The sequence below is a fragment of the Esox lucius genome, chromosome 1 (assembly GCF_011004845.1).
Source record: "Esox lucius isolate fEsoLuc1 chromosome 1, fEsoLuc1.pri, whole genome shotgun sequence".
NCBI classification, from domain to species: domain Eukaryota; kingdom Metazoa; phylum Chordata; class Actinopteri; order Esociformes; family Esocidae; genus Esox; species Esox lucius.
Genome location: NC_047569.1, coordinates 38,840,313 through 38,867,013, shown reverse-complemented (window position 1 = coordinate 38,867,013; position 26,701 = coordinate 38,840,313). Strand labels below are relative to the sequence as shown.

General features: G+C 43.1%; 1 protein-coding gene across 5 annotated transcripts in view; it reads left to right on the top strand.

The window, feature by feature from the left end:
* The window catches only part of ryr1b (ryanodine receptor 1b (skeletal)), a 102,543-nt gene that overhangs the window by 73,113 nt on the left and 2,729 nt on the right, over window positions 1–26,701 (top strand). For 2 of the 5 annotated variants that reach the window (XM_029121562.2, XM_029121548.2), the window contains 32 exons: window positions 94–264; window positions 374–433; window positions 625–759; window positions 848–960; window positions 1,339–1,435; window positions 1,881–1,996; window positions 2,192–2,243; window positions 3,438–3,515; window positions 4,604–4,703; window positions 5,563–5,642; window positions 5,740–5,816; window positions 6,007–6,080; window positions 10,549–10,629; window positions 10,926–11,014; window positions 11,795–11,923; window positions 12,281–12,385; window positions 19,539–19,620; window positions 19,752–19,939; window positions 20,240–21,355; window positions 22,271–22,362; window positions 22,511–22,679; window positions 23,131–23,217; window positions 23,307–23,594; window positions 23,680–23,810; window positions 23,920–24,096; window positions 24,293–24,353; window positions 24,507–24,653; window positions 24,833–24,967; window positions 25,162–25,318; window positions 25,629–25,693; window positions 25,928–26,028; window positions 26,121–26,172. In XM_029121562.2, coding sequence (XP_028977395.2) covers window positions 94–264; window positions 374–433; window positions 625–759; window positions 848–960; window positions 1,339–1,435; window positions 1,881–1,996; window positions 2,192–2,243; window positions 3,438–3,515; window positions 4,604–4,703; window positions 5,563–5,642; window positions 5,740–5,816; window positions 6,007–6,080; window positions 10,549–10,629; window positions 10,926–11,014; window positions 11,795–11,923; window positions 12,281–12,385; window positions 19,539–19,620; window positions 19,752–19,939; window positions 20,240–21,355; window positions 22,271–22,362; window positions 22,511–22,679; window positions 23,131–23,217; window positions 23,307–23,594; window positions 23,680–23,810; window positions 23,920–24,096; window positions 24,293–24,353; window positions 24,507–24,653; window positions 24,833–24,967; window positions 25,162–25,318; window positions 25,629–25,693; window positions 25,928–26,028; window positions 26,121–26,172 — 4,605 coding nt within the window. Of the gene's footprint in view, window positions 1–93; window positions 265–373; window positions 434–624; window positions 760–847; window positions 961–1,338; window positions 1,436–1,880; window positions 1,997–2,191; window positions 2,244–3,437; window positions 3,516–4,603; window positions 4,704–5,562; window positions 5,643–5,739; window positions 5,817–6,006; window positions 6,081–6,436; window positions 6,455–10,548; window positions 10,630–10,925; window positions 11,015–11,794; window positions 11,924–12,280; window positions 12,386–12,795; window positions 12,805–17,322; window positions 17,353–19,124; window positions 19,155–19,538; window positions 19,621–19,751; window positions 19,940–20,239; window positions 21,356–22,270; window positions 22,363–22,510; window positions 22,680–23,130; window positions 23,218–23,306; window positions 23,595–23,679; window positions 23,811–23,919; window positions 24,097–24,292; window positions 24,354–24,506; window positions 24,654–24,832; window positions 24,968–25,161; window positions 25,319–25,628; window positions 25,694–25,927; window positions 26,029–26,120; window positions 26,173–26,701 lie in introns of all 5 variants that reach the window. The other 3 variants (XM_029121481.2, XM_029121509.2, XM_029121518.2) reach the window with 3 other exon arrangements.

The following is a 26,701-nucleotide window of genomic DNA, read 5'->3' as shown; positions in this document are numbered from 1 at the left end:
GTACCTACATTAAATAAATATGGTATAATCAGACCCAAGTCTTCCCGATAGGCTAGATATAGTGCAGTCTGACCTCACTTTCTCCTCCTATAGGCTGGAGGTTCTGATGTGGAACGTACCAAGAAAAAGAGAAGGGGGGACCGGTACTCAGTGCAGACGTCTTTAATTGTTGCAGCACTGAAGAAAATGCTTCCTATTGGCCTCAACATGTGTTCACCTGCTGACCAGGAACTGATTAATTTGGCCAAGATACGTTACAGCCTGGTAATGTAATACACAAACACACACACACACCCAGAGGTCATGAATGTGTTGCGTTTAACACTGACGCCCAATCCTTGTCCCCCGGTCTCCCTGACCGGTCCTCTAACAGAAAGACACAGATGAAGAGGTGAGAGAGTATCTACAGAACAACATGCACCAGCAGGGAAAGGTGAGTCCTGTGATGGCTGAGTCATTTCAGTCATTTTAGCAAACTTATCCGGAGTCCCTGAAAGTAGCAGACGGCCTTGGGGGTCAAGGGCTTTGGGTCAGTAAATAAATTATCAACAACACGGTAAAAAGATGAACGTTTCTGGCTCGTGGCAGACGTGTTGACTGAACAAGTCTCCCCGGTGTGTGTAGGTGGATGACCCTTCAATGCGCTGGCAGATGGCGCTCTATAAGGAGACATCCGGCAAAGCAGAGGACGCCGAGGACCCGGAGAAGGTTGTCAAGAGAGTTCAGGAGGTCTCCGCTGTCCTCTACCACATTGAGGTGGTAAGTTCACACACGCACACACTTCCAACCATTATTTTACGTGACCAGGGAAGTCCAAGGCTTTCGTGACCTCTGCGTCTCCCTCCAGACGGAGCACCCGTTCAAGTCCAAGAAAATGGTTTGGCACAAGCTGCTGTCCAAACAACGCCGCAAAGCTGTGGTTGCCTGCTTCAGAATGAGCCCCCTCTATAACATCCCCAGGTTAGCACCCACACACTCTGTACACCCACAGTTAGGAGAACTTTGTGAGTCCTGGGGAGAATAGTTAACAGGTATGTGAATGTGCTTGTAAATTGTGAACACTACTGCTATAGGAGGTCGTTTTTCAAGCCAATACTAACTAGCATTAACCAAATTATTGGAACCTTCTGGAAACAGCTAACATTCTAAGTGGCAACTTCCTTTAAACTGACAAAATTGGTATACATAAATTAATCCAACTTTGACAAGGTAGTTCATTGGATTATTTGGCAAAATGCCAAACTGTCCATTTTGCAAGAACATGACTAGTGGTTATTATCACTAGTGGTCATTTGTGTTGTCATGTCCTGTGTTGTCACTTCCTGTTCTTTTTGACAGGCACCGGGGATCCAACATGTTCCTGAATGGCTACAAGAGGAACTGGTTACAGAATGAAGGATACCAGTTTGAGGACCGCATGATTGACGACTTGTCTGTAAGGGATTTTCCCCTGGGATGTGTGGTCTGGTATATTAGCCATGGTCTTTATCGCAGTGTTTTCAAGACCCTGAAATCTGTAGTCAATGGAGGACAGTATTATGAGACAGTCATGTGAAAACACAAGTTCACCCCCTGGAACATTGTCATTTAATTTTTACTTACTTGGATACCTGATCTAAATTCCAGCCACAGTCCTTGATAAAAAGTTTAAACCATTTATCCAATTGAAATAAACAGCAATGCATTTTCCTCACGCAGAAAATGTTAGGACACCCTTACCTGTACCATCACATTGAGTGTCTGAAATTAGAATCAGGTGAATCTAAACGGGTGCATGTGATTAGACTATCTTTAGAGAGTTACTTGGGAGGGTCCAGCTATCAGCTCTGTCTGTCTGTCTGTCTGTGTGTGTGTGTGTGTGTGTGTGTCTGTGTGTGTAGAAAGCCATGGAGGAGGAGGATCTTGGAGAGGAAGGAGAGGAGGAGAAGGAAACCAAACCTGACCCTCTTCATCAACTCATCCTTCACTTCAGCCGAACTGCTCTCACAGAAAAGAGGTGAGACCAGTAATCAAACCCCTAAACCAGGTTAATAAACACAGTTAATAAACACAGTTATCCCTGATTGTGGCACTATTTGGAGGGCTTGGGTTAAAAGCAGACATTTTCTGACAGTTAATTCTTCTGTTATTTTCATTTTTTTTTCACTTTTGTTTTGTTTGCTTTATCTCATCTTCTTTTTCTGTGTTGCAGTAAACTGGAAGTCGACTACTTATACATGGCGTATGCTGATATTATGGCAAAGGTACTCTTGTTGGTTCCCACCTGAAACAGTTGACATCATATGGTCTCATGTGACGTGTTCTATTAGACCTACAATACTACCATCAGATTATCTCATGTGACCTGTTCTGTTAGATTTATAGTACTGACATCAGATGATCTAATCTGGCCTGTTGTATTTGACCTACAGTACTGACATCAGATGATCTAATCTGGCCTGTTGTATTTGACCTACAGTACTGACATCAGATGATCTAATCTGGCCTGTTGTATTTGACCTACAGTACTGACATCAGATGATCTAATCTGGCCTGTTGTATTTGACCTACAGTACTGACATCAGATGATCTAATCTGGCCTGTTGTATTTGACCTACAGTACTGACATCAGATGATCTAATCTGGCCTGTTGTATTTGACCTACAGTACTGACATCAGATGATCTAATCTGGCCTGTTGTATTTGACCTACAGTACTGACATCAGATGATCTAATCTGGCCTGTTGTATTTGACCTACAGTACTGACATCAGATGATCTAATCTGGCCTGTTGTATTTGACCTACAGTACTGACATCAGATGATCTAATCTGGCCTGTTGTATTTGACCTACAGTACTGACATCAGATGATCTAATCTGGCCTGTTGTATTTGACCTACAGTACTGACATCAGATGATCTAATCTGGCCTGTTGTATTTGACCTACAGTACTGACATCAGATGATCTAATCTGGCCTGTTGTATTTGACCTACAGTACTGACATCAGATGATCTAATCTGGCCTGTTGTATTTGACCTACAGTACTGACATCAGATGATCTAATCTGGCCTGTTGTATTTGACCTACAGTACTGACATCAGATGATCTAATCTGGCCTGTTGTATTTGACCTACAGTACTGACATCAGATGATCTAATCTGGCCTGTTGTATTTGACCTACAGTACTGACATCAGATGATCTAATCTGGCCTGTTGTATTTGACCTACAGTACTGACATCAGATGATCTAATCTGGCCTGTTGTATTTGACCTACAGTACTGACATCAGATGATCTAATCTGGCCTGTTGTATTTGACCTACAGTACTGACATCAGATGATCTAATCTGGCTTGTTGTATTAAACTCTTCCTTTTCTCCCTTTCCTCTTTGCTTCCCTCCTTCTCTGCCTTTTTGCATCCTCTCACTTTTACTTTCCCCCTCTCCCCCCTTCTTCAGAGTTGCCACATCGGTGAGGAGGACGAGGGAGGTGAGGATGGGGAGGAACAGGCCTTTGAGGTGACCCAGACTGAGATGGTGAGGGACAACCCGGTGCTCCTCTGTCACGCCCATCACAGGACCCCCCCAGGGGTCTGTTACGCCCATCACAGGACCCCCCCAGGGGTCTGTCACGCCCATCACACGACCCCCCCAGGGGTCTGTCACGCCCATCACACGACCCCCCCAGGGGTCTGTCACGCCCATCACACGAACCCCCCCAGGGTCACACACACTCTCTCCTTCCCTTCTCTGTCCCTCACACTTGCCAGACCTGTCTCTATGTTTTCACCGGCTGTGGTGGACATTAGGGGTGTCGCGATATACTGGCATTGACGATAACCATGATATTAATAAATTACATATTGATATCTGATATATGTTAATAAGACACATGATAATATTGTATTTACTAGGCGAACCCCCGGGAGAGATCCGACTTGCCATTTTTGTAGGCTGTTCACTTGGAAAAAGTGACATTGTGTTTTTCCTGAAACACTTCTCAGTGTTTCTGTAGCTTATTCATGTCAACTATGCCACCTAGACAAACGATGCATGTGCTCAAACTAGGAGTCTCGGCCCATACGCTGGAGTTGAAATCAACTTGTTAGCCCCACCAGAATCCCCGTGAGAGAACTGCAAAGACTTGCCATTTTTGTAGGCTGTTCACTTGGAGAAAGTGACATTGTATTTTTCATGAAACTCCTCTCGGCCTTGTGGATCTTTTATTTATCAGTTTATTGTATGCTTTTATTTTTTGTATTTGTACAGTTATGGTTACAGACTCTCTCCATACACTTGTATTTTGAGTGTAATTAATTTGCGAAAAAAGAGACAAAAGACGCAATAAACAAAGTTGAAGATGAATTTGACTGATAGCATTGTTATCACAAATTATGTTGGCCCCAATAATCGTGTAGCGACAATCTGATATCGTGACAGCCCATGTGGACATACTTCTGCCATCCCTTGCTTCGCTCTGCTGTTGTAAAACAGTAATATCGTGTGTTTCTACATGGCCAGACTGAGATTGCACAGAGACGATGGAAAGCAACCTAGCATAAAAGTTGAAAATGAAATGCCTGAACCTTTTCCTGTCTGTCCGTCTGTCCCTGTGTGGCCTGCAGGAGAAGGAGATGGAGAAGCAGAGGCTTTTGTACCAGCAGTCCCGTCTTCACAACAGAGGAGCTGCAGAGATGGTGCTGCAGATGATCAGTGCCTGCAGAGGTACTGTGTCTAGACCCACACATGACCCAGACCAGACCCATAAATAAACTAGACCAGACCCAGACCAGACCCATAAATGACCCAGACCGGACCCAAAGAAGACACAGACCAGACCCATAAATGACCCAGACCCAGACCCAGACCAGACCCATAAATGACCCAGACCAGACCAAGACCAGACCCATAAATGACCCAGACCAGACCCATAAATGACCCAGACCAGACCAAGACCAGACCCATAAATGACCCAGACCCAGACCAGACCCATAAATGACCCAGACTAGACCCAGTCTAGATCCATAAATGACCCAGACCAGACCCAGACCAGATTCATAAATAACCCAGACCCAGACCAGACCCATAAATGACCCAGACTAGACCCAGTCTAGATCCATAAATGACCTAGACCAGACCCAGACCAGATCCACAAATGACCCAGACCTGACCCAGTCTAGATCCATAAATGACCCAGACCAGACCAAGACCAGATCCATAAATGACCCAGACCAGACCTATAAATGATCCAGACCAGACCCATTAATAACTCAGACCAGGGTGCTACGTTGTAATAAGTTGATATCCACCCTTAACTGGATAAATGTACTTGTGTGGTTGTATTTGTGTGTGGTTGTATTTGTGTGTGGTTGTATTTGTGTGTCGTTTTATTTGTGTGCGGTTGTATTTGTTTGTATTTGTGTGCGTGTATTTGTGTGTGGTTGTGTTTGTGTGTGGTTGTGTTTGTGTGTGGGTGTATTTGTTTGTGGTTGTATTTGTTTGTATTTGTGTGCATGTGTATTTGTGTGTGGTTGTGTTTGTGTGCGGGTGTATTTGTGCATGGTTGTGTGTTTGTGTGTCTCAGGTGAGACAGGCGCCATGGTCTCATCCACCCTGAAGCTGGGCATCTCCATCCTCAACACAGGAAACTGTGATGTTCAGCAGGTGAGTTCTGTTGGGACCCTGTTGAATTACACTGATGTGCTCAGGACCCTGCAGAATTACACTGATTGGTTCTGGACCCTGTCCTTTTGTGTTGTAGAGGATGCTGGACTACCTGAAGGATAAGAAGGATGTTGGTTTTTTCCTGAGTGTTCAGGCTCTGATGCAGACCTGCAGGTATATATGTCTGTAAACATAAGGCTTTTGCATGTGTTCTCATGTTCTCATGTAAGTCTGATGCGTATGGTAATTGCTGTAACGTGGTTATGGTAATGACTGTAATGTGCACATGGTAATGACTAATATGTTTGTGGTAATGACTGTGACATGTTTGTGGTAATCATTGTAACGTGTGCTTTCTCCACAGCGTTCTGGACCTGAATGCCTTTGAGAGGCAGAATAAGGCAGAGGGGCTTGGCATGGTGTCTGAGGAGGGTACAAGTGAGTACAGAGACTCCACATCCCCTGGGGATATTTGACTCCTCAACACTTTAATGTAACACACACACACACACCATTACAGTTACTGAGTAGTTTTGTGTGTAATTTTGTGTGCGTGTGTGTATTTGTGTGGATGCTGTCCTAAAACATTCAGATTCATTAAGATGTTGTTGTATGAATTACTATGCTTAAACTGTTCATAGAAACATTACATATGTCCATGACAATGGTTTCCATTGATCTAGCAACTGGACTCACCTCATATCTCTGTTTGTCTCTCTCACCATGCTGTTCCTCGCCCTGACTTTTATTCCCTTCCTTTCCCCATCAACCTTTTTGGTGATCACGGTTCTCAGATATGAAGCTAGAACGTGGTAAATAAAGCGTGTCTCTCTTTCTTTGGCATTTCTGTCTCTCTCTCTCTCTCTCTCTCTCCTGTCTGTCTATTTATTTCTCTGTCCTCTTATCTTTTCTAATATTTTGGCTTTCCATTTTTAACCTGACTCATCTTCCTCCCCTGGTTTGTATTTAATATGCATTTTATTTTGCACTCAAGGAATCTCTGAAAAAGAAAATGACCTGATCACAAAGTGGTTATTTCCATCTGAATAGCTGACAAAAGATTAGACATCAATATGCTATTGTTCATAGTGTCACTTCAAGTCATTAAAGTTTCCCCCACTAAGGCCATGTTTAATCCACAAACAGTGATTAAAAGGTTAGATTTGATTCATTTTCCTTGTCCTTGAGTGCATTGTCAACAGATCTACTGTTACTCCTAACACTCATGAAACAGTGACTCTGCAAAAGGAAGGATATCAAGTATTCTTCCGGTCCTGATCAGTTCTCTAGAGATCACATAGAATCAGTTCTCTAGAGTGGATCACAGAGAATAAGTTCTTTACCTGAGATCACAGAGAATCAGTTCTTTACAGGGGATCACAGAGAATAAGTTCTCTAGAAGAGATCTCACAGAATACCTTCTCTAGAAGAGATCTTAGAGAATCACTTGTCTAGAGGAGATCTCAGAGAATCAGTTCTTCAGAGGGGATCACAGAGAATCAGTTATTTAGAGGGGATCACAGAGAATCAGTTATTTAGAGGGGATCTCAGAGAATCAGTTCACTAGAAGAGATTTCAGAGAATCACTTCTCTAGAGGAGATCACAGAGAATCCGTTCTGTGAAGGTGATCCACAGAGAATCCCCTCTGTGAAGGTGATCCACAGAGAATCCTTTCTGTGAACTTGATCACAGAGAATCTGTTCTGTGAAGGTGATCACAGAGAATCCTTTCTGTGAAGTTGGTATCTGCTGTGCACTCTAATGAAAAAAGGCTTCCATAAGGTTTCTTTGACTGGCCCTGTGGGGGAACCCTATTTTTGGTTCCATGGAGAACACTTTAAATCTCCTGCTAAACTTTTGGTTTCCATGCAACAACCCATGTGCTCCTTTGTTCCAAAAACAGTTCACCTTGCAGGGACTGTTGAAGTCACCTTATTCAAACCTTTGGTTGTAGCTACTGATGTATCTGTTAACTTAATTGAAGCTTTGTTGGGGATTCGACAAGTTCTGTTTCCCCCAAAATGTGCCGTTGTTCTAACATCCTCTTTGCCTCTAAATGTTATTTTCAGACATGCTGTGTTATAACTCCAACGCTTCTAGACAAGTGTGTCATTTCCAGCAGTTAATTCTCCAATCAATTACAATGTTATTGTCAACACCTTGATAAATATAAGCAAAAACAATCTGGAAATAACACTGAGCTACACTGCTTACATTTTTTTTTATGTATATAATGTTGCTTGAAAATAATTTGATTTTGTTCAGCAAGTAAAACAGAAATGTGCTCATCTTTATAAAGGTCGTCTTGCATTCTGGGCCTCACTGTAATATTATCATCTTTAAAATACTGTGTGCTATAAAAATCATTGTACTTCATTAATGTACTCATACAATAAAACAAGTTATTCTTTGTTATGGTACCCAGCAGGCCAATGGAGCTTCGGCTAACCAGACTCAATGTTTCCCCAAACGCTTGCTTTTAATGAATCCAACACGTTACTTTGACTTTGATAACCAGTTGTAGTTATGTGCTGTACTGTACAAGCCTGTTTCCAAATAAGTTGTGACACTTTGTAAAATGCAATCATTCTCTGGAATGATCTTTTAATACCCAATCTGTTACCGACCTGTTGCCAATTAACCTAATTATTTGTGAGATGTTTCACTAGGTTCTATTTTTTAGCATTACACAACTTGTCTTTTGTTGCCCCTGTCCCATCTTTTTTTAAACGTGTTGCTGGCATCAAATTCAAAGTGGGCATATATTTTTCAAGAAACAATTGAATTTATCAATTTCAACATTGGATATGTTGTGTTTGTACTGTTTTCTATTGAACATTGGGTTTAAATTATTTGCCCATCATTGCATTCTGAGTTTATTTTCATTTCACACAGCATCCCACCGTTTGAAACATGGTTGTGCTGTTTTCAGTTAAATATAGGCATAAATGATTTGCACATCATAGCATTCTCTTTTATTAGCATTTTACACAGTGTGTCCAAATTTTTGGAAACAGGGTTGTATTTGTTGTTGTTTTATCTTTAATTGTCAAACCCATAACCCACTTTTCCCCTAGCCTTAACATCAAGGCCTTATTCAGCCAGCTCTGACCCTTACCTCTGACCCCTCACCCCTGAGCCCTCACCTCTGACTCCCTACTCACTGCCCGCTAATCTCTAACCCGATACTTCCTGTTTCTGTTTCTCCTTACATGGTCTGGTTCTATTGTCCACTGCACACATCCAACCGCTCCTACATACACAAAACCATGCACACACACACGCAAACTCCTGCACACACACTCTTAAACAAAGTTCGCTTAGAGGAGTTCAGTAGATCTGTGTTGCATGAATCTGTGCTTCTCTGTCCCTGTGTTTCCATCTCTATTATTTCTGTGTCTCTGTTTCTATTTCCCTGATCTCTGTGTCATTGTGTTTCTATTTCCATTATATCTGTGTCATTGTGTTTCTATTTCCCTGATCTCTGTGTCATTGTGTTTCTATTATCTCTGTGTCATTGTGTTTCTGTTTCTATTATCTCTGTGTCATTGTGTTTCTATTATCTCTGTGTCATTGTGTTTCTGTTTCTATTATCTCTGTGTCATTGTGTTTCTGTTTCTATTATCTCTGTGTCATTGTGTTTCTATTTCCATTATCTCTGTGTCATTGTGTTTCTGTTTCTATTATCTCTGTGTCATTGTGTTTCTATTTCCATTATCTCTGTGTCATTGTGTTTCTGTTTCTATTATCTCTGTGTCATTGTGTTTCTATTTCCATTATCTCTGTGTCATTGTGTTTCTATTTCCATTATCTTTGTGTCATTGTGTTTCTATTTCCATTATATCTGTGTCATTGTGTTTCTATTTCCATTATACCTGTGTCATTGTGTTTCTATTATCTCTGTGTCATTGTGTTTCTGTTTCTATTATCTCTGTGTCATTGTGTTTCTATTATCTCTGTGTCATTGTGTTTCTGTTTCTATTATCTCTGTGTCATTGTGTTTCTGTTTCTATTATCTCTGTGTCATTGTTTTGTTATTTCCATTATCTCTGTGTCATTGTGTTTCTGTTTCTATTATCTCTGTGTCATTGTGTTTCTATTTCCATTATCTCTGTGTCATTGTGTTTCTATTTCCATTATCTCTGTGTCATTGTGTTTCTGTTTCTATTACCTCTGTGTCATTGTGTTTCTATTATCTCTGTGTCATTGTGTTTCTATTTCCATTATATCTGTGTCATTGTGTTTCTATTTCCCTGATCTCTGTGTCATTGTGTTTCTATTATATCTGTGTCATTGTGTTTCTGATTCTATTATCTCTGTCTCTAATTGTCTTGTGTTTCTGTTTTTCATCACACAATGCAATGCCCTCTTTGAGCCCTATCATTGTCTAAACCGTCCCTCACCTCTCTGGAGTCGTCCTCCATTTCAATGTGACATTATTGATGTTTGAGCCTCTGGTCTTCGGTCTGTGCCCATGCCCTTTGTGTGAAGTGTGTGTGTGTGTGTGTGTGTGTTGGAGAGGCCCAGATAAATCCACAGAGTCTGGTACATTGGAAGGCCATAAATCTTCTGCCTCCTGCCTCTACCTCCTGCCTCTACCTCCTGCCTCCTGCCTCTACAATTGTCTGCGGTCCGTCCATCTGTCTATGTGCTGCTCTGCAGACGGACAGACTAATTGACGAGTGCTGATTTTATTACCATTGATTGTATTACTGTGTCTCCGCTGTATACCATTTCCGTTCCCAATCTATTACTTTGAACCCTTCTCCTTCCACACAATAGTGAACATGGGGTCTTTGAGACACTTTACAATTCTAAACTAACAGACAATAACACGCGTCCTTCGCCTGGTTGCTCTGTTGTCCACCTGTTAACTCTCCCTCCTGCTGTCTGTTGCTCGGGCCAGATGAGAAGGTGATGGCGGACGATGAGTTCACCTGTGACCTGTTCCGGTTCCTGCAGCTGCTCTGTGAAGGACACAACAATGGTCAGTCACATGTCTCAAACCGGCCAATAAGGGAACCAGTTCAGGATACAGAACAAAGGCAATCAAACATCATCTAAATATTGGTGTCCATAACAGAAAATGAATCCATACAATAAACAGCATCTATACCGTCAAACAGCATTTATACCCTAAAACAGCATAAACAACATAAAACAGTGTCTATACCAACAAAACCCATGTAGACCGTGCCCAACTTTCCCTGCAAAGTTCTTCCTCGTGTTTGACCAGACCCTGGCTCTACACGATGTCATCCTGTTTTCTCTGTGTCGGTACAGATTTCCAGAACTACCTGAGAACACAGACGGGCAGCACCACCACCATCAATGTCATCATCTGCACCGTGGACTACCTGCTCAGACTGCAGGTAACCCTGTGTCACAACTGTCTGTTATGTTTCATTTATAGATGCATTTCCGGGTATATTAATGTTTGTCCAGGATACAGTATATTAATGTTTGTCCAGTGTTTTTTAAAGTTTGTCCAGGATACAGTAAATTAAATGTTTGTCCAGGATATATTAATGTTTGCCCAGGGTATGTTAATGTTTGCCCAGCGTATGTTAATGTTTGTCCAGGGTATATTAATGTTTGTCCAGGGTATATTCATCTTTGTCCAGGGTATATTCATCTTTGTCCAGGGTATATTCATGTTTGTCCAGGGTATATTAATGTTTGTCCAGGGTATATTCATCTTTGTCCAGGGTATATTCATGTTTGTCCAGGGTATATTCATGTTTCTCCAGGGTATGTTAATGTTTGTCCAGGGTATATTAATGTTTGTCCAGGGTATATTCATCTTTGTCCAGGGTATATTCATGTTTGTCCAGGGTATATTCATGTTTCTCCAGGGTATGTTAATGTTTGTCCAGGGTATATTCATCTTTGTCCAGGGTATATTCATGTTTGTCCAGGGTATATTCATGTTTGTCAAGGGTATATTAATGTTTATCCAGGGTATATTCATATTTGTCCAGGGTATATTAATGTTTCTCCAGGGTATATTAATGTTTCTCCAGGGTATATTAATGTTTGTCCAGGGTATATTCATGTTTGTCTCCCCGATCCTCCATCTCCCTTTATCTCTGACCGTCTCTTTCTGGTTGTCTTTCTTTTTCTGTCCATTCGGTCCCTGCCCCTCTCTTTAGGAGTCTATTAGTGACTTCTACTGGTACTACTCTGGAAAGGATATCATTGATGAGCCAGGCAAGAGGAACTTCTCCAAAGCTATGACAGTGGCTAAGCAGGTCTTCAACAGTCTGACTGAGTACATCCAGGTAAGCAGTACTCTGGTGTTTTTAATCAGGGTCCAGCTGCCATGGGGTATTTCAGGCAAATGCCAGATGGGCTTGTCTATTTTTCGGGAAAGAATCAGACCAGTGTGGGACCCCCTGAATTCTGGGTACAGTCCGCCCCTAGATTACATCTCCTATAGACAGACACACTGATTCTCCTGTCTTGCTTTTTGTCTTTCTTTCAAATAAAAAAGGCATAAAAACATACAAATAGGCATCAATAAGTGCATTGAAATAACTCGTCTTTCATTCCCTCTTCCAATATCTCTCCCCCTCTGTCTCTCCCTCTTCCCTCTCTGTTTTTTACTCCCTCCCTCCCTCCCTCGCTCCCCCTCTCAGGGTCCGTGCACAGGGAACCAGCAGTCTCTAGCCCACAGCAGGTTGTGGGACGCAGTAGTCGGTTTCCTGCACGTCTTTGCCCACATGATGATGAAGCTGGCTCAGGTAAACACACACCCTATGAGAGCCCTATTGGCTACCACACAGTGATCAATATGTTTTGTCCAAGGTCACATTCTCTTGGGGTGAACAGGAAGTAAACTGCATCTAAATGGAAAGGGCCCACCAACAAAGTGGAGACACATGTCTCATTGTTGTTATTAGATAAATACTGTTTCATCCTGTTTATCCTTAACATTCACTGAGGATGTTTTCTGCACTGTCTTGTGCACTAATAGTTTCATTTTAATTTCAAATGAATGAAACACTGATGTACAAGCAGGGGCAGACTTTTTCTTTCTCTACCCTTTAGAGCATAGAACTTTCTTCATATCTACATTTTGGGTTTAGTACTGCAATGATGTCTGCATTTTCAACTAATCCTGTGATTCTGTTTTCTCTGATGGTCTCTGCAGAGTTCTAATGTATGTATTAATTTTTTGTATGTAATTTTTCTTTGATGAAATTACATTGGTGTTTGATGGCTGGTTTTCCACCTCGCCTTGGTCCCTGTTCAGTAGAACAACATAGTCAGCTAACACATACAGTAAAGTCAGCAAGCTACAAGAACAAGCTTTCAGTAGAGAAAGCAAGCTACAAGAAAGTCAGTGAACTACAGTAAGATCAGCTAGCAAAAGTGAATTCTGCTATCTACAGTAGTCGGGTAGCTGCAGTGAAGTTACATTGCTGCAGTAGAGATAGCTAGCTGCAGTAGTCTGCTATCTACTGGATAGCTAGCTAGCTGCAGTAAAGTTAGCAAGCTACAGTAGTCTGTCTGCTAGCTACTGGATAGCTAGCTAGCTGCAGTAATTAGTAAACTACAATAGTCTGCTAGCTACAATAGCAGCCACTTTAGATTGAAACACTCAGGGATAGACTACGTAAATTAGGTTGTTAATATTTTAAATAATATTTTCATTTCACTCACAGAAATAGCATAACCGTAGGACAAGAAAACAGTGTGAGTGTGTTTTTCTATTTTCTTATAAGAAAACCTTTTTTAGGAGTGCAGGATTAGCTTCCCAGAGTCTTGATGGACTTTCAGGGATAGGAGTATGGTTCAAACTCAAAACTGTATAGTCACTGCATTGGACACACAGTATGCCTTATAGCTAGATCTTTCAAATAATAATAATAAAATAATAGTGACCCTGATAGATATATTAATGATGATAGAAACCATAATAACAGTCTACATACATACATACATACATACATTTTATATGGGGGTGGACCCAGGAAGCAAACTCATAACCCTGGCAGTACAAATCTGATGCTGCACCACAGTGTTTCCCAAACCTCTCCTTGGGGCCCCCAGATGTTTCACTTTTAAGCCTAATCTGGCACACCTGATTCAATTAATCAAGCCATTCTTTAATGGAATCATGTGTCATTTCAGGGTTGAAACAAAACTGTTAAAACATCTGTGTGGGCTCGATGAGAGGGGTGGGAAACTGCATACACATTAAATATACTATTTTCAATCAAAAGTGAATTTTTTTAACCCAGCATTTGGCTCATTCAATTGGGTTATTGAGTTATAATGAGGATCCTTGGAAAAAAGGATTGGAAACGTTTTGCTCATTGATCACAATGTATAGATGTAAATGTATATGAAAATGAGTCCCGGGAAGCAGATTAAGTCATTAGCCTAATTTCAAGTATTGCCCAACTCAGACTGTAGATCAGAAAACCGCAAAATGTGAGACATTAGCAGTCTACAGTCATGTGAATAAGTAAGTATACAGTGGGGAAAACAAGTATTTGATACACTGCCGATTTTGCAGGTTTTCCTACTTACAAAGCATGTAGAAGTCTGTAATTTTTATCATAGGTACACTTCAACTGTGAAAGACGGAATCTAAAACAAAAATCCAGAAAATCACATTGTATGATTTTTAAATAATTTATTTGCATTTTATTGAAGGAAATAAGTATTTGATCACCTACCAACCAGTAAGAATTCCGGCTCTCACAGACCTGTTAGTTTTTCTTTAAGAACCCATCCTGTTCCCCACTCAATACCTGTATTAACTGCACCTGTTTGAACTCGTTACCTGTATAAAAGACACCTGTCCACACACTCAATCAAACAGACTCCAACCTCTCCACAATGGCCAAGACCAGAGAGCTGTGTAAGGACATCAGGGATAAAATTGTAGACCTGCACAAGGCTGGGATGGGCTACAGGACAATAGGCAAGCAGCTTGGTGAGAAGGCAACAACTGTTAGTGCAATTATTAGAAAATGGAAGAAATTCAAGATGAAGGTCAATCTCCCTCGGTCTGGGGGCTCCATGCAAGATCTCACATCGTGGGGCATCAATGATCATGAGGAAGGTGAGGGATTAGCCCAGAACTACACGGCAGGACCTGGTCAATGACCCGAAGAGAGATGGGACTACAGTCTCAAAGAAAACCATTAGTAACACACTACGCTGTCATGGATTAAAATCCTCCAGCGCACGCAAGGTCCCCCTGCTCAAGCCAGCACATGTCCAGGCCCATCTGAAGTTTGCCAATGACCATCTGGATGATCCAGAGGAGGAATGGGAGAAGGTCATGTGGTCTGATGAGACAAAAATAGAGCTTTTTGGTCTAAACTCCACTTGCCGTGTTTGGAGGAAGAAGAAGGATGAGTACCCCAATAACACCATCCCAACCGTGAAGCACGGAGGTGGAAACATCATTCTTTGGGGATGCTTTTCTGCAAAGGGGACAGGACGACTGCACCGTATTGAGGGGAGGATGGCCAACGAGATCTTGGCCAACAACCTCCTTCCCTCAGTAAGAGCATTGAAAATGGGTCGTGGCTGGGTCTTCCAGCATGACAACGACCCGAAACACACAGCCAGGGCAACTAAGGAGTGGCTCTGTAAGAAGCATCTCAAGGTCCTGGAGTGGCCTTTCCAGTCTCCAGACCTGAACCCAATAGAAAATCTTTGGAAGGAGCTGAAAGTCTGTATTGCCCAGCAAAAGCCCCGAAACCTGAAGGATCTGGAGAAGGTCTGTATGGAGGAGTGGGCCAAAATCTCTGCTGCAGTGTGTGCAAACCTGGTCAAGAACTACAGGAAACTTATGATCTCTGTAATTGCAAACAAAGGTTTCTGTACCAAATATAAAGTTCTGCTTTTCTGATGTATCAAATACTTATGTCATGCAATAAAATGCTAATTAATTATTTAAAAAGCACACAATGTGATTTTCTGGATTTTTGTTTTAGATTCCGTCTCTCACAGTTGAAGTGTACCTATGATAAAAAGTACAGACCTCTACCTGCTTTGTAAGTGGGAAAACCTGCAAAATCGTCAGTGTATCAAATACTTGTTCTCCCCACTGTACCTGGAAAGTTGTCACCACTGGAAAGTTGTCTTCATTTGTACAGATGTGGACCAATGAATCGTTGCGCTAAAGTCCAACCACTTTCAGAAAGTTAGTACACCCCTACCTTTACCATTACCTAAAATGGCACATTTGAATCAAGTGAACCAAAACCGGTGCAAATTATTAAACATTACTAGAGTCATTAGAGAGAGGAAGGGTCCAGCCTTTCATAAAGATTCTAAATTTGGTCTGGTTTGGTTTCATATGAATGTGTGGCAACACATCATGCCAAGATCAAATGACCTATCGGAGGCTCTCACAAGAAACATTATTGATGCCCATGAGTCTGGGAGGGATTATAAAGCCATTTCAAATTGATAATTCCAATGTCCGACGGATCATCTAAACATTTGGAAAATCCCAGAACCCAGGCAATCTACACAGGACACAATGTCCACCAAATGTTTAAGATTCTCATAGAATTCTATAACAAACCCAGAGCAACATCAAGGAATCTACAGGCCTCTCTTGCCACAGTGTCAAAGTGTAATAGTCAACTGTTGGAAAGAGACTTCACAAACTTGGCCTACATGGGAACCCAGTAATCCAAGAAACCTCTGCTCTCAAGAAAGAATACGACTGATATTTGCCAGAAAACACTTAGTTTAAAACCAAAACTAGTAGAATAATATGCACTGGACAAAAGCGGAGTTGTTTGGCCACAATGCCAGTTGCCATGTTGGGAGAAAATATAAGAACCTGACACCAACCGTAAAGTATGAAGGCAGGGGCATTATGTTTTGGGGCTGCTTTGCTTTTTCTGAGCCTGGCCACCTTGCCATCTTTGAGTCATCATTGAAAATGGGCAAAAGTCAACGTAAGAGACTGATTGACAGTTACAATGTTAGAGGCTGATAGTCTGTTACTATGTAAGAGACTTATACATTTATTAGAAATGGCTAGAAGTTATTTCAGCCAAGGAGGGCAGCATCAGCTACTGAAGGTCGGAATGTACTTATTTTCTCTGCACATTGCAGGCGATGTACTTCTTCACATGACTGTATGTGGGTCTGTGTAAGAACAGAGGGTGGACACAATTACTGAAAAGTGTTAGTTTGAAGTAACTAAATCTCAATTACAAACACAGCAGCTGAGGTCAAATTAGGTTGATTTCCAAATTGCAGTACAGTATTTAAGAAGTTTTGTGAACATGAGACCTGTAACGCCGATTGATTAAAAATAAATAAACTCAGAATATCTATCCTTTCACCTATACACCCAAATGTAGTTGTTTTTAACATAGCACATTTAGAGTGCAGCTAAGCCATACTCGTGCACACACATGCTGGCTGTTTGGCTGGCTCTGTACCTACCCTTAATCTGACGTCCCAGTCTGTGCTTTAACCAACTACTCTATTGTCTTCCTCGTCATCCATAGCATGGAATGTTGAAGGATTGAATGATGCTGCACCAGCGCAGAAGCACAGGATCTCGAGAGAAAGGAGTGACTTATGAAAACTAACTAATAATTCAGAACACCGGGGAAGAGACGTAATTGACAATAAAATGTACCAAACGTGTTGGTGGATAACACTTACTCCTGTATTATAATCCTGTCAGATGCCAGCTGACCCCGGACTGCGACTTGGCGTAAGAAACCATGTTTCATTCACCATTGCTCTACCAGCCATTGCAATACGAAAAACAGCTTTTATATTGTAACCATCACAGTCATAACAATAGTTATTTAGCTATAACCATTACAATCTTAACAACAGCTATTTAACTGTAAGTGTAGCCATCTTAACTATGGTTATTTAACTGTAACCGTAGCTATCTTAACTATAGCCGCGGTAAGTATCTTTTGATCAGGGGGTGCTGGGATTAAACGACGAATGACGCATGCACATTGGCCGCAGTACCGCGTGCTTGTCAGACAGTCGACGCGTGCTCATCGGGCATAGTGACGCGCGTCTTGTGGAGTACGAATGGGTGTCGCGCACCCCCATCATATGTTCCGACGACTTGACATATGGGCGTTGCTGAGGCTACTACATGGGGCGCTGCAGCACAGCTAAATGTTGCTTTTACAACCTCATCAGGGGGTGCTGAGGCTATGCCTTCTGTAGATCCCCCAGCACCCCTACTTCCCGCGGCTATGATCTTAACAGTAGCTATCACTACTGTAGCCATAGCCGTCTTACCAATAGGTATCCTAAGCACAGCCATCTGTGTAATCACCCCGTTGTTTGAAATAGCAATTCCTCTGCCTGGTCTTCCACCCATCCTTCCCCCGAAAAAGCTTCCATCCACCCTCATAATCGTCTTTCATGTTCCACTGTGCTCACATTCTCACTTCTTGCCTTTTCAACCCGCACTCCTTTCCTCAGATCATGGGTTTCTGCTCCTTCCTAGATGTGCAATGTTTCTTGACGACGATCTCATCAGCAGCTTTAGCGATCAAACAGTGAAGAGCATAAACAGTGTGTTCACATAATGCCAGGCAGTTCCTGGGACTCCCTCTTGACACCCCCCAAAGTCTCTCAGTTAGACTTCGGTCAAATCTGGCCAATAGTGGTTGTCTCCATTGACGAGACCGTTCAGGGCCTAGAAGTCACAGATCAAGAACAGTGGTTTCCAAGCCTCTCCTCAGGAAACCTCAGATGTTCCACATCTTAGCTGTAGTCCAGAACTCGCCCAGCAGATTCACTAATCAAGGGCTTGAATCAGATGTGCTAACTCTGGAGGAGTTCAAATAGCCGGTCCAGCTGGGGTTCCCTGAGGAGAGGTTTGAAAACCCCTGTTCTGGAGGTCACTCCAGTGTCGTAGGGCTTCTTTATGCCTTTCAAACTCAAAACTGTGAGTTTTGATAGTGATTTGTAGAGGCTGTGGAGGGTGCCAGTGACTGGCGCTTCAACTGGCAGCTGGTCCCTAAGCCTCCCGGTCTCTGGTCGCCACTTCTTCACACACACAACTTACAGTATAATGCCACTCCAGTAAAAAAAAACAAAAAGCCATTGCGCGGAGTGAGGGATTGGCATCGTCGCTGGTACAGTGGCTATGAGTCGACGTGATACAAAACCAAAAGCACTCGCTGACAAAAAGTCAGCAACAAATAAGCAGCAGCAGCAATTCAGGACTGTTTTCAGTGAGCGCTGGGCATTTCCATTACTGCAGCGAGTCCCGAGTGGGCCCAGAGACCAGTGCATGTATCACTTAGCCAGTGTGTGTTGGACGTTTCCATGTGAGATCTCACATTGCAATCCAGTGGACAGACAGAGGAGGGAAGGCCGTGCCGTGATGTGTCTCTCCTCTGTTTGTCTGCCTGGTCATCAGTCTGTCTACATGCTGTGTATGATAGCTGTGATGTTTTAAAGACAAAAAAATACACGTCTGTGTTATCTGTTAAAATGCAAACCCAGGACCGATTCTGGAGTAGAACCCACTACGAGGTAAGGGGATCTTAGTCTCACCTTCATCCTCCTCATCCTCACCAGTCAGTCACTCAGACAACATCTAAAACCGCCCCATCCTCCCTAAACCTAGTCCATCCCATAATAACAGCAGCAGTAGTGCACCATTAGGGGTTAGGGTGCTACTGTGGACACAGATAGCACCAGGGTTAATCTTTCTATGATCAGTAATATTTAGCCATGGGCAGTGACACACACAAATGAATGGCGCTGTCAGTTGGTTCATTTAAACACAAAAACCATCTTATTTGTGACAAATGTTTAAAACAATGGTCTTCCCTATACCTGTATGTGTGTGTTGTTTTGTTTGTGTTTATTTGTGTGTGTGTGTGTTTGTGTGCGCGTTTGCACTGTGCATTGCAGGACTCCAGTCAGATTGGTTTACTGAAGGAGCTCCTGGACCTACAGAAGGACATGGTGGTGATGCTGCTATCTCTGCTGGAAGGTGAGGGCTTCTGGTCCCATCAGTTTCCACATCATCTGCCTGCCATTGGATGGATTTCATGTGCTGTTGGTCGGCTGTCGTTTGATTTCACGGTGAACAAATGACCTTTTATGCACTATCCTTCTCGCTAGGCAACGTGGTGAATGGCACCATCGCCCGTCAGATGGTGGACATGCTGGTGGAGTCCTCCAGCAACGTGGAGATGATCCTCAAGTTCTTTGACATGTTCCTCAAGCTGAAGGACATCACCGGGTCGGACGCCTTCCGAGACTATGTGACGGACCCCCGTGGCCTTATCTCCAAGAAGGACTTCTACAAGGTACAGGATGTCATTTACAGTACCAGTCAAACGTTTGGACACACCATATACAGTACCAGTTAAACGTTTGGACACACCATATACAGTACCAGTCAAACGTTTGGACACACCTACCCGTTCAAGTGAATGGGAACGTGTGTCCAAACGTGTTGTCCCAACTGACCTTTCTAAGTGATAACAAGGACAACAATGGAAAAGCATTGACTTTATAATGTTATAAATATGTTCTGTTTGTGTGTGTTGTTGTTGCACTCACATGGCCAAAGTGAACAGATGTATTAATTTAATACTTTCTTCTAGGCCATGGACAGCCAAAAGCAGTATTCCCCATCTGAGATCCAGTTCCTGCTGTCGTGCTCCGAGGCCGACGAGAATGAGATGATAAACTACGAGGAGTTTGCCGACCGCTTCCAGGAGCCGGCCAAAGACATTGGCTTCAACATTGCCGTGCTTCTCACCAACCTGTCTGAGCACGTCCCCCACGACACGCGACTGCAGAACTTCCTGGAGCAGGCTGAGAGTGTCCTGAACTACTTTAGACCCTTCCTCGGCCGGATCGAGATCATGGGCGCCAGCAGGAAGATCGAGAGGATCTACTTTGAGATCAGCGAGGCCAATAGGAACCAGTGGGAGATGCCCCAAGTCAGAGAGTCCAAGAGGCAGTTCATCTTCGACGTGGTCAACGAGGGAGGGGAGAGCGAGAAGATGGAGCTGTTTGTCAACTTCTGTGAGGACACCATTTTTGAGATGAACATCGCTTCGCAGATCTCTGAGGTGGAGGAGGGGGAGCCAGTGGAATCAGAGGACGAAGAGGAAGCAGCAGGCGGAGAAGGAGGTGGAGAGCTTGATGAAAACGGGGAAGAGATGCCTGCCGAGAGCTCCGTCTTCGCCGATTTCCTGACCAGCGTGGTGAACTTCTTCAACATGTTCACCTTCAAAAACCTGCGGAGGCGCTACCGCATGCTGAGGAAGATGACGCTGAAGGAGATGGTGGTGGGCTTGGCCACGTTTGTCTACACCATCTTGTTTGGCATCCTCACCTTCATTTATGGCATATGTAAGGGCTTCTTCATGCTAATCTGGAGCACCCTGTTCGGAGGGGAGCTGGTGGAGGGAGCCAAGAAGATCACGGTGACCGAGCTACTGGCCAGCATGCCGGACCCGACACAAGACGAGGTGCACGACGAACTTCCGCCTGAGCCAGGCGCGGAGGAGGGCCAGCAGAGAGTGGACGGGGGAGGGGAAAACCTGGACGTGGGAGGAGGAGAGGAAGGAGAGGAGGGAGGAGATGGTGAGGAGAAGGAGGGAGGAAGGATGCCTGGGTTCGACACCCCTGGGGGCCTGGGAGACTTCGGGGAAACGACCACTGTAGAACCACCCACTCCAGAGGGAACTCCACTGCTGAAGAGAAAACTGGTTTGTTTGGACCCATGGTGTTTCTGGAAATTATAGATTGTATGGTGATACACAATTATATATACAGTAAACATGTACATATGAATAGGTTTTTGTATAGGTTTTCCTCTACGTATTTTCTTACCATATAAGAGGTCTTTATGATACAAGGGGTTATTGAGAAATAATCCTGTCATCAGGCACCATAATACACTTTTTATTGTTGATATAAATAATCTAACAGTATGTGTCTTGTGTGGTAGTTTACAGTGTGTTTTGTGCGGTATTTGAGTGTGTGTTGTGCCCATATTTGAGAGTGTGTGTGTTGTGTGTTAGGAGAATGTGTGTGTTGTGCTGTAGTTGACAGTGTTTCTGTTGTGTGGTAGTTGACAGTGTGTGTAATGTGGTAGTTGACAGTGTGTGTAATGTGGTAATTGACAGTGTTTGTGTTGTGTGGTAGTTGACAGTGAGTCTAGTCTGGTAGTTGATAATGTGAGTTTAATAAGGTAGTTGACTGTATGTTTTGTGTTGTTGTTGACAGTGTGTGTGTTGTTTGGTAGTCGACAGTGTTTGTGTTGTTTGGTAGTTGACAGTGTGTGTTGTTTGGTAGTTGACAGTGTGTGTTATATGGTAGTTGACAGTGTTTTTCTTCTGTATGGAAGTTGACTGTGTGTTTTGTGTGGTAGTTGTTAGTGTGAGTTTAATAAGGTAGGTGACAGTGTGTTTTGTGTGGTAGTTGATAGTGTGAGTTTAATAAGGTAGTTGACTGTGTGTTTTGTGTGGTAGTTGATAGTGTGAGTTTAATAAGGTAGTTGACTGTGTGTTTTGTGTGGTAGTTGATAGTGTGAGTTTAATAAGGTAGTTGACTGTGTGTTTTGTGTGGTAGTTGATAGTGTGAGTTTAATAAGGTAGTTGACTGTGTGTTTTGTGTGGTAGTTGGAAGCAACGTTCGGAGAGGGGGAGCAAGAAGGAGAAGCTGCAGAAGCAAAACCAGAGGAGGTGGCTCCCCCAGTGGAGGAGAAAGCAGAGTCAGTCACCTGTCTTTTTTCATTGTCATGTTTGATTAATTGATTAATTACACATTAATTGATTGATTTATAATTAATGTCTGTATTCATTTATTGTTTTATTTATTGATATATCGATTGGTTTATTACTTGATTGATTGTACACCAGCACTGAGAATGGAGAAAAGGCAGAGAAAGAAGCTGAGCCAGGTGAAAAGATGGAAGAACCAGAAGTGAAGGAGGAGAAAGTGAAAACCAAGGTGAAAAAGGACAAGAAATCAGCAGAGGAAGGATATGAGCTGTGGAACGAGCTGGAGGTCCAGAGGATCAAATTTATGGTGACTATTACCAATACATGTATCATAATACCAATATATCATAATTTATTACCATATTACCAATCATATAGATCATATTACCAATACATTTGTCATTACTAAAACATTTATCTTAGTTACTAGTACCAATGCAAACCTCGTGATGACATTTACCTATACATTTATCATAGTGACTATTACAAATACGGTCCTTATGGTGACTATTACCAATAAATGTATCATAGTGACTATTGCCATTACAGTCATTATGGTGACAATTACCAATAGTCATTGTCGTGACTATTAACAATAGTAATTTTGGTGACTATTACCAAATTATCAAACTCTACCATTCTGTTTGTAAACATATTGTCAGCACGGTTTTATTCCACATATTTATTCCACATATTTAATTGATCAATATATGTCAGCTGTCTTACTAATCATAGCTGGTTCCTCCTCCTCCTTCCAGAACTATCTTTCTCGTAACTTCTACAACCTGCGTTTTCTGGCCCTGTTCATAGCCTTCGCCCTCAACTTCATCCTGCTCTTCTACAAGGTAAAATATACACTGGTTTTACATGTAATTGAGAAAAATCAAGGAACATAATAGTATGTTTTACTGACCTGGCACTCCTTTTCTGCAAGGTTGGATATGATGTGGAGGAGGGGTCTGAGGACATCGAGGGCTCCGCCCTGTTCGAGGGTTCTGGGTTGTTCGAGGGTTCTGGAGCCGTGGACGAGGGTGGTTCTGGGATTGATCCATTCGACGATGGCGGTGACGATGATGGTGGTGATGACGAAGGCGATGAGGAAGGCCCGTTTTTCTTCTACTTGGAGGAGAACACAGGCTACATGCAGCCCTGCCTGTCCATCTTGGCCATTATACACACTGTCATTTCCTTCCTGTGTATCATCGGATATAACTGCCTCAAGGTACTGAGCTCTACACACACACACACACACACACACACACGTGCACCGAGAAGAAGGAGAGTGACGCATACGTGTGTACGTTCAGGTACCCCTGGTGATCTTTAAGAGGGAGAAGGAGCTGGCCCGGAAAATGGAGTTCGATGGTCTCTATGTCACTGAGCAGCCAGAAGACGATGACATCAAAGGACAGTGGGACCGACTGGTGCTCAACACCCCGTAAGATTTATTTAACCTCTGACCCCTGACCCTGACTTAAATAATCAGGTTAAAGACATTCTTACAGCAGTTGTTAATAGGTGTAAGAGTGCGTTTGTTCTCCACACAGGTCTTTCCCTAACAACTACTGGGACAAGTTCGTGAAGACGAAGGTGCTGGCTAAGTATGGTGACATCTACGGCAGGGAGAGGATCGCCGAGCTGCTTGGTATGGACCTGGCTTCTCTGGACGTCAGTGTCATGACGCACGAGAAGAAACCAGAACCAGAGAGCGGCTTGTTAAGCTGGTACACTTATACGAACCTTTGCAGATCTGCAGCATAGTACATTATACCAGTAAATAATTTGCAGAACATATGAGCAAGCAGATGCATAGCTACAGGTACTACTTGTAGTATGGTACAACCTTGAAGTGAACATCGGGTCAACTTTGTGGGGTGTCGGTGTGTTCTCTGGGGTGTAAACGTGGTATTTCCTCCACAGGATTTTCTCCATTGACATCAAATACCAAATTTGGAAGTTTGGGGTGGTGTTCACCGACAATGTAGGTAGACACGCGTGCTCCGTGCTTATCTGGTTACTGGAGTGCAGTGAATGCGTGATGTGTGGCCACTGTATGCATTTTTACCTGGTGCAGTATTTGGTCATTCCTGTATGTCGTGTGGTAAAGGATAATGGACGCTTTCTCTTGTCGTAGACCTTCCTGTATCTGGTGTGGTACCTGGTCATGTCTCTGCTCGGACACTTCAACAACTTCTTCTTTGCCGCCCACCTGATGGACATCGCCGTCGGTGTGAAGGATCTGCGCACCATCCTGTCCTCCGTCACGCACAACGGCAAACAGGTGCCAACACAACGTCCAATGATGTCCCTCCGCCCAGATCTGGGAGCACTAAATGTATTAACCAAATCTACACACTCTGTATGTCTCCCTCGTCTTATTTCCTCTCTCTCTCTCCCTCTCTGTCTCTCTGTCTCTCTCCCTCTCTGTCTCTCTGTCTCTCTCTCTCTCTCCCTTCGTAGCTGATGATGACCGTGGGTTTACTGGCTGTGGTGGTGTATCTCTACACCGTTGTGGCTTTCAACTTCTTCAGGAAGTTCTATAATATGAGCGAGGATGAGGATGAACCGGACATGAAGTGCGATGACATGATGACCGTGAGTCATGCACCTCCTTCTCTGGGAGGAGTCTGTACACGCGTACCTTCGAGACTTGAAATGGATGGAAAGGGAGGTACAAGATGGTTTGATTTGATGTGTTACTCACTTTCACTTTGCCTCCCCCACTCTCCTCCCCTCCCTCTCTCCACCCCTCCCCCTCTCTCCCCTGCTCCTGTCTCGGTGTCGGGCAGTGTTATCTATTCCATATGTACGTGGGTGTTCGTGCGGGCGGGGGTATTGGGGATGAAATCGAGGACCCGGCTGGTGACGAGTATGAGCTCTATCGTGTCGTCTTTGACATCACCTTCTTCTTCTTTGTCATCGTCATCCTGCTGGCTATCATCCAGGGTAATTATCCCTTCACACCTTTCTGGCTCTGAAAATGAATATAGGTCTTCACAGTTCTCAGCAACTTCTCAAAGTTCCCAGAGTTGTCAGGATTACCAGGATTTTTAGAATCAGTAGAGAGTTAGCAGGGAAGGATTTGTCAAATCTGGGATTACTGAAAAATTGACCACAATGGGAATGTTTACAGAATCTACCAATTCTGCTTAGATATCAGCAGTGGATTTATGGGAACCTTGTGATGTTTGGTCACAATGTTCTGGGCTAATGTGTTTTGTGTGGACTAGTGAAGGCTGATGCTTGCGTATTGCAGGTCTGATCATTGATGCGTTTGGAGAACTGAGAGACCAACAGGAGCAGGTCAGAGAGAACATGGAGGTAAGACTGGATGGCTGGGCAGTACACTGTAAGACTGGATGGCTGGGCAGTAAGATGTGATGGGTCGTAATCTCTGCTGTTAGATCATTTGACTGGTAAGATTGACTGTAAAATCAAAAGGCCAGACAATATGCTGGTACTGTAGGAGATTAAACTAATTGTTGTGAACTTCAGGCTTACCTCCCCTTTTTTTAAATATGAATTTCTTTCTTAAACAAATTCCTTCCTCTCCAGACCCAGTGCTTCATCTGTGGCATCGGCAGTGACTACTTTGACACCACTCCGCACGGCTTCGAGACGCACACCTTGGAGGAGCATAATTTAGCCAACTACATGTAAGTTACCATGGAAGAGTTGAACTTGGTTAAATACATGAAAGTTACCTGGACTGAGGGTCAGGCTGTGACACCCTCGCCTCTCTTTACAGGTTCTTCCTGATGTACCTAATCAATAAAGATGAAACAGAGCACACGGGACAGGTCTGTCTGCATGTCTGCCTGAATGACAAAAAGTCTGTCTCACTGTCTTACGTAAAATATGTCTGTCTCACTGACAGGAAGTCTGTCTCACTGTCTTACGTAAAATCTACCAGTCTGACTTAAAATATATATATCTGACTTGAAATATCCCAGTCAGACTTAAAATATGTATGTCTGACGTCAAATGTGTATGTCTGACAGTCTGACTTAAAATAGAGGGGACAGCAAATTAGAGGGGACACCAAATTAAACACACCTGCTCCCCATTCACACCTGAGACCTTGTAACACTAACGAGTCACATGACACCAGGGAGGGAAAATGGCTAATTGGGCCCAATTTGGAAATGTTCACTTAGGGGTTGTACTCATTAATGGCTGTGTGTTGTGTTATTTTGAGGGGACAGCAAATTTACACTGTTATACAGTATATACACTCACTATTTTACATTGTAGCAAAGTGTCTTTTCTTCAGTGTTGTCACATGAAAAGATAATCAAATATTTGCAAAAATGTGAGGGGTGTACTAAC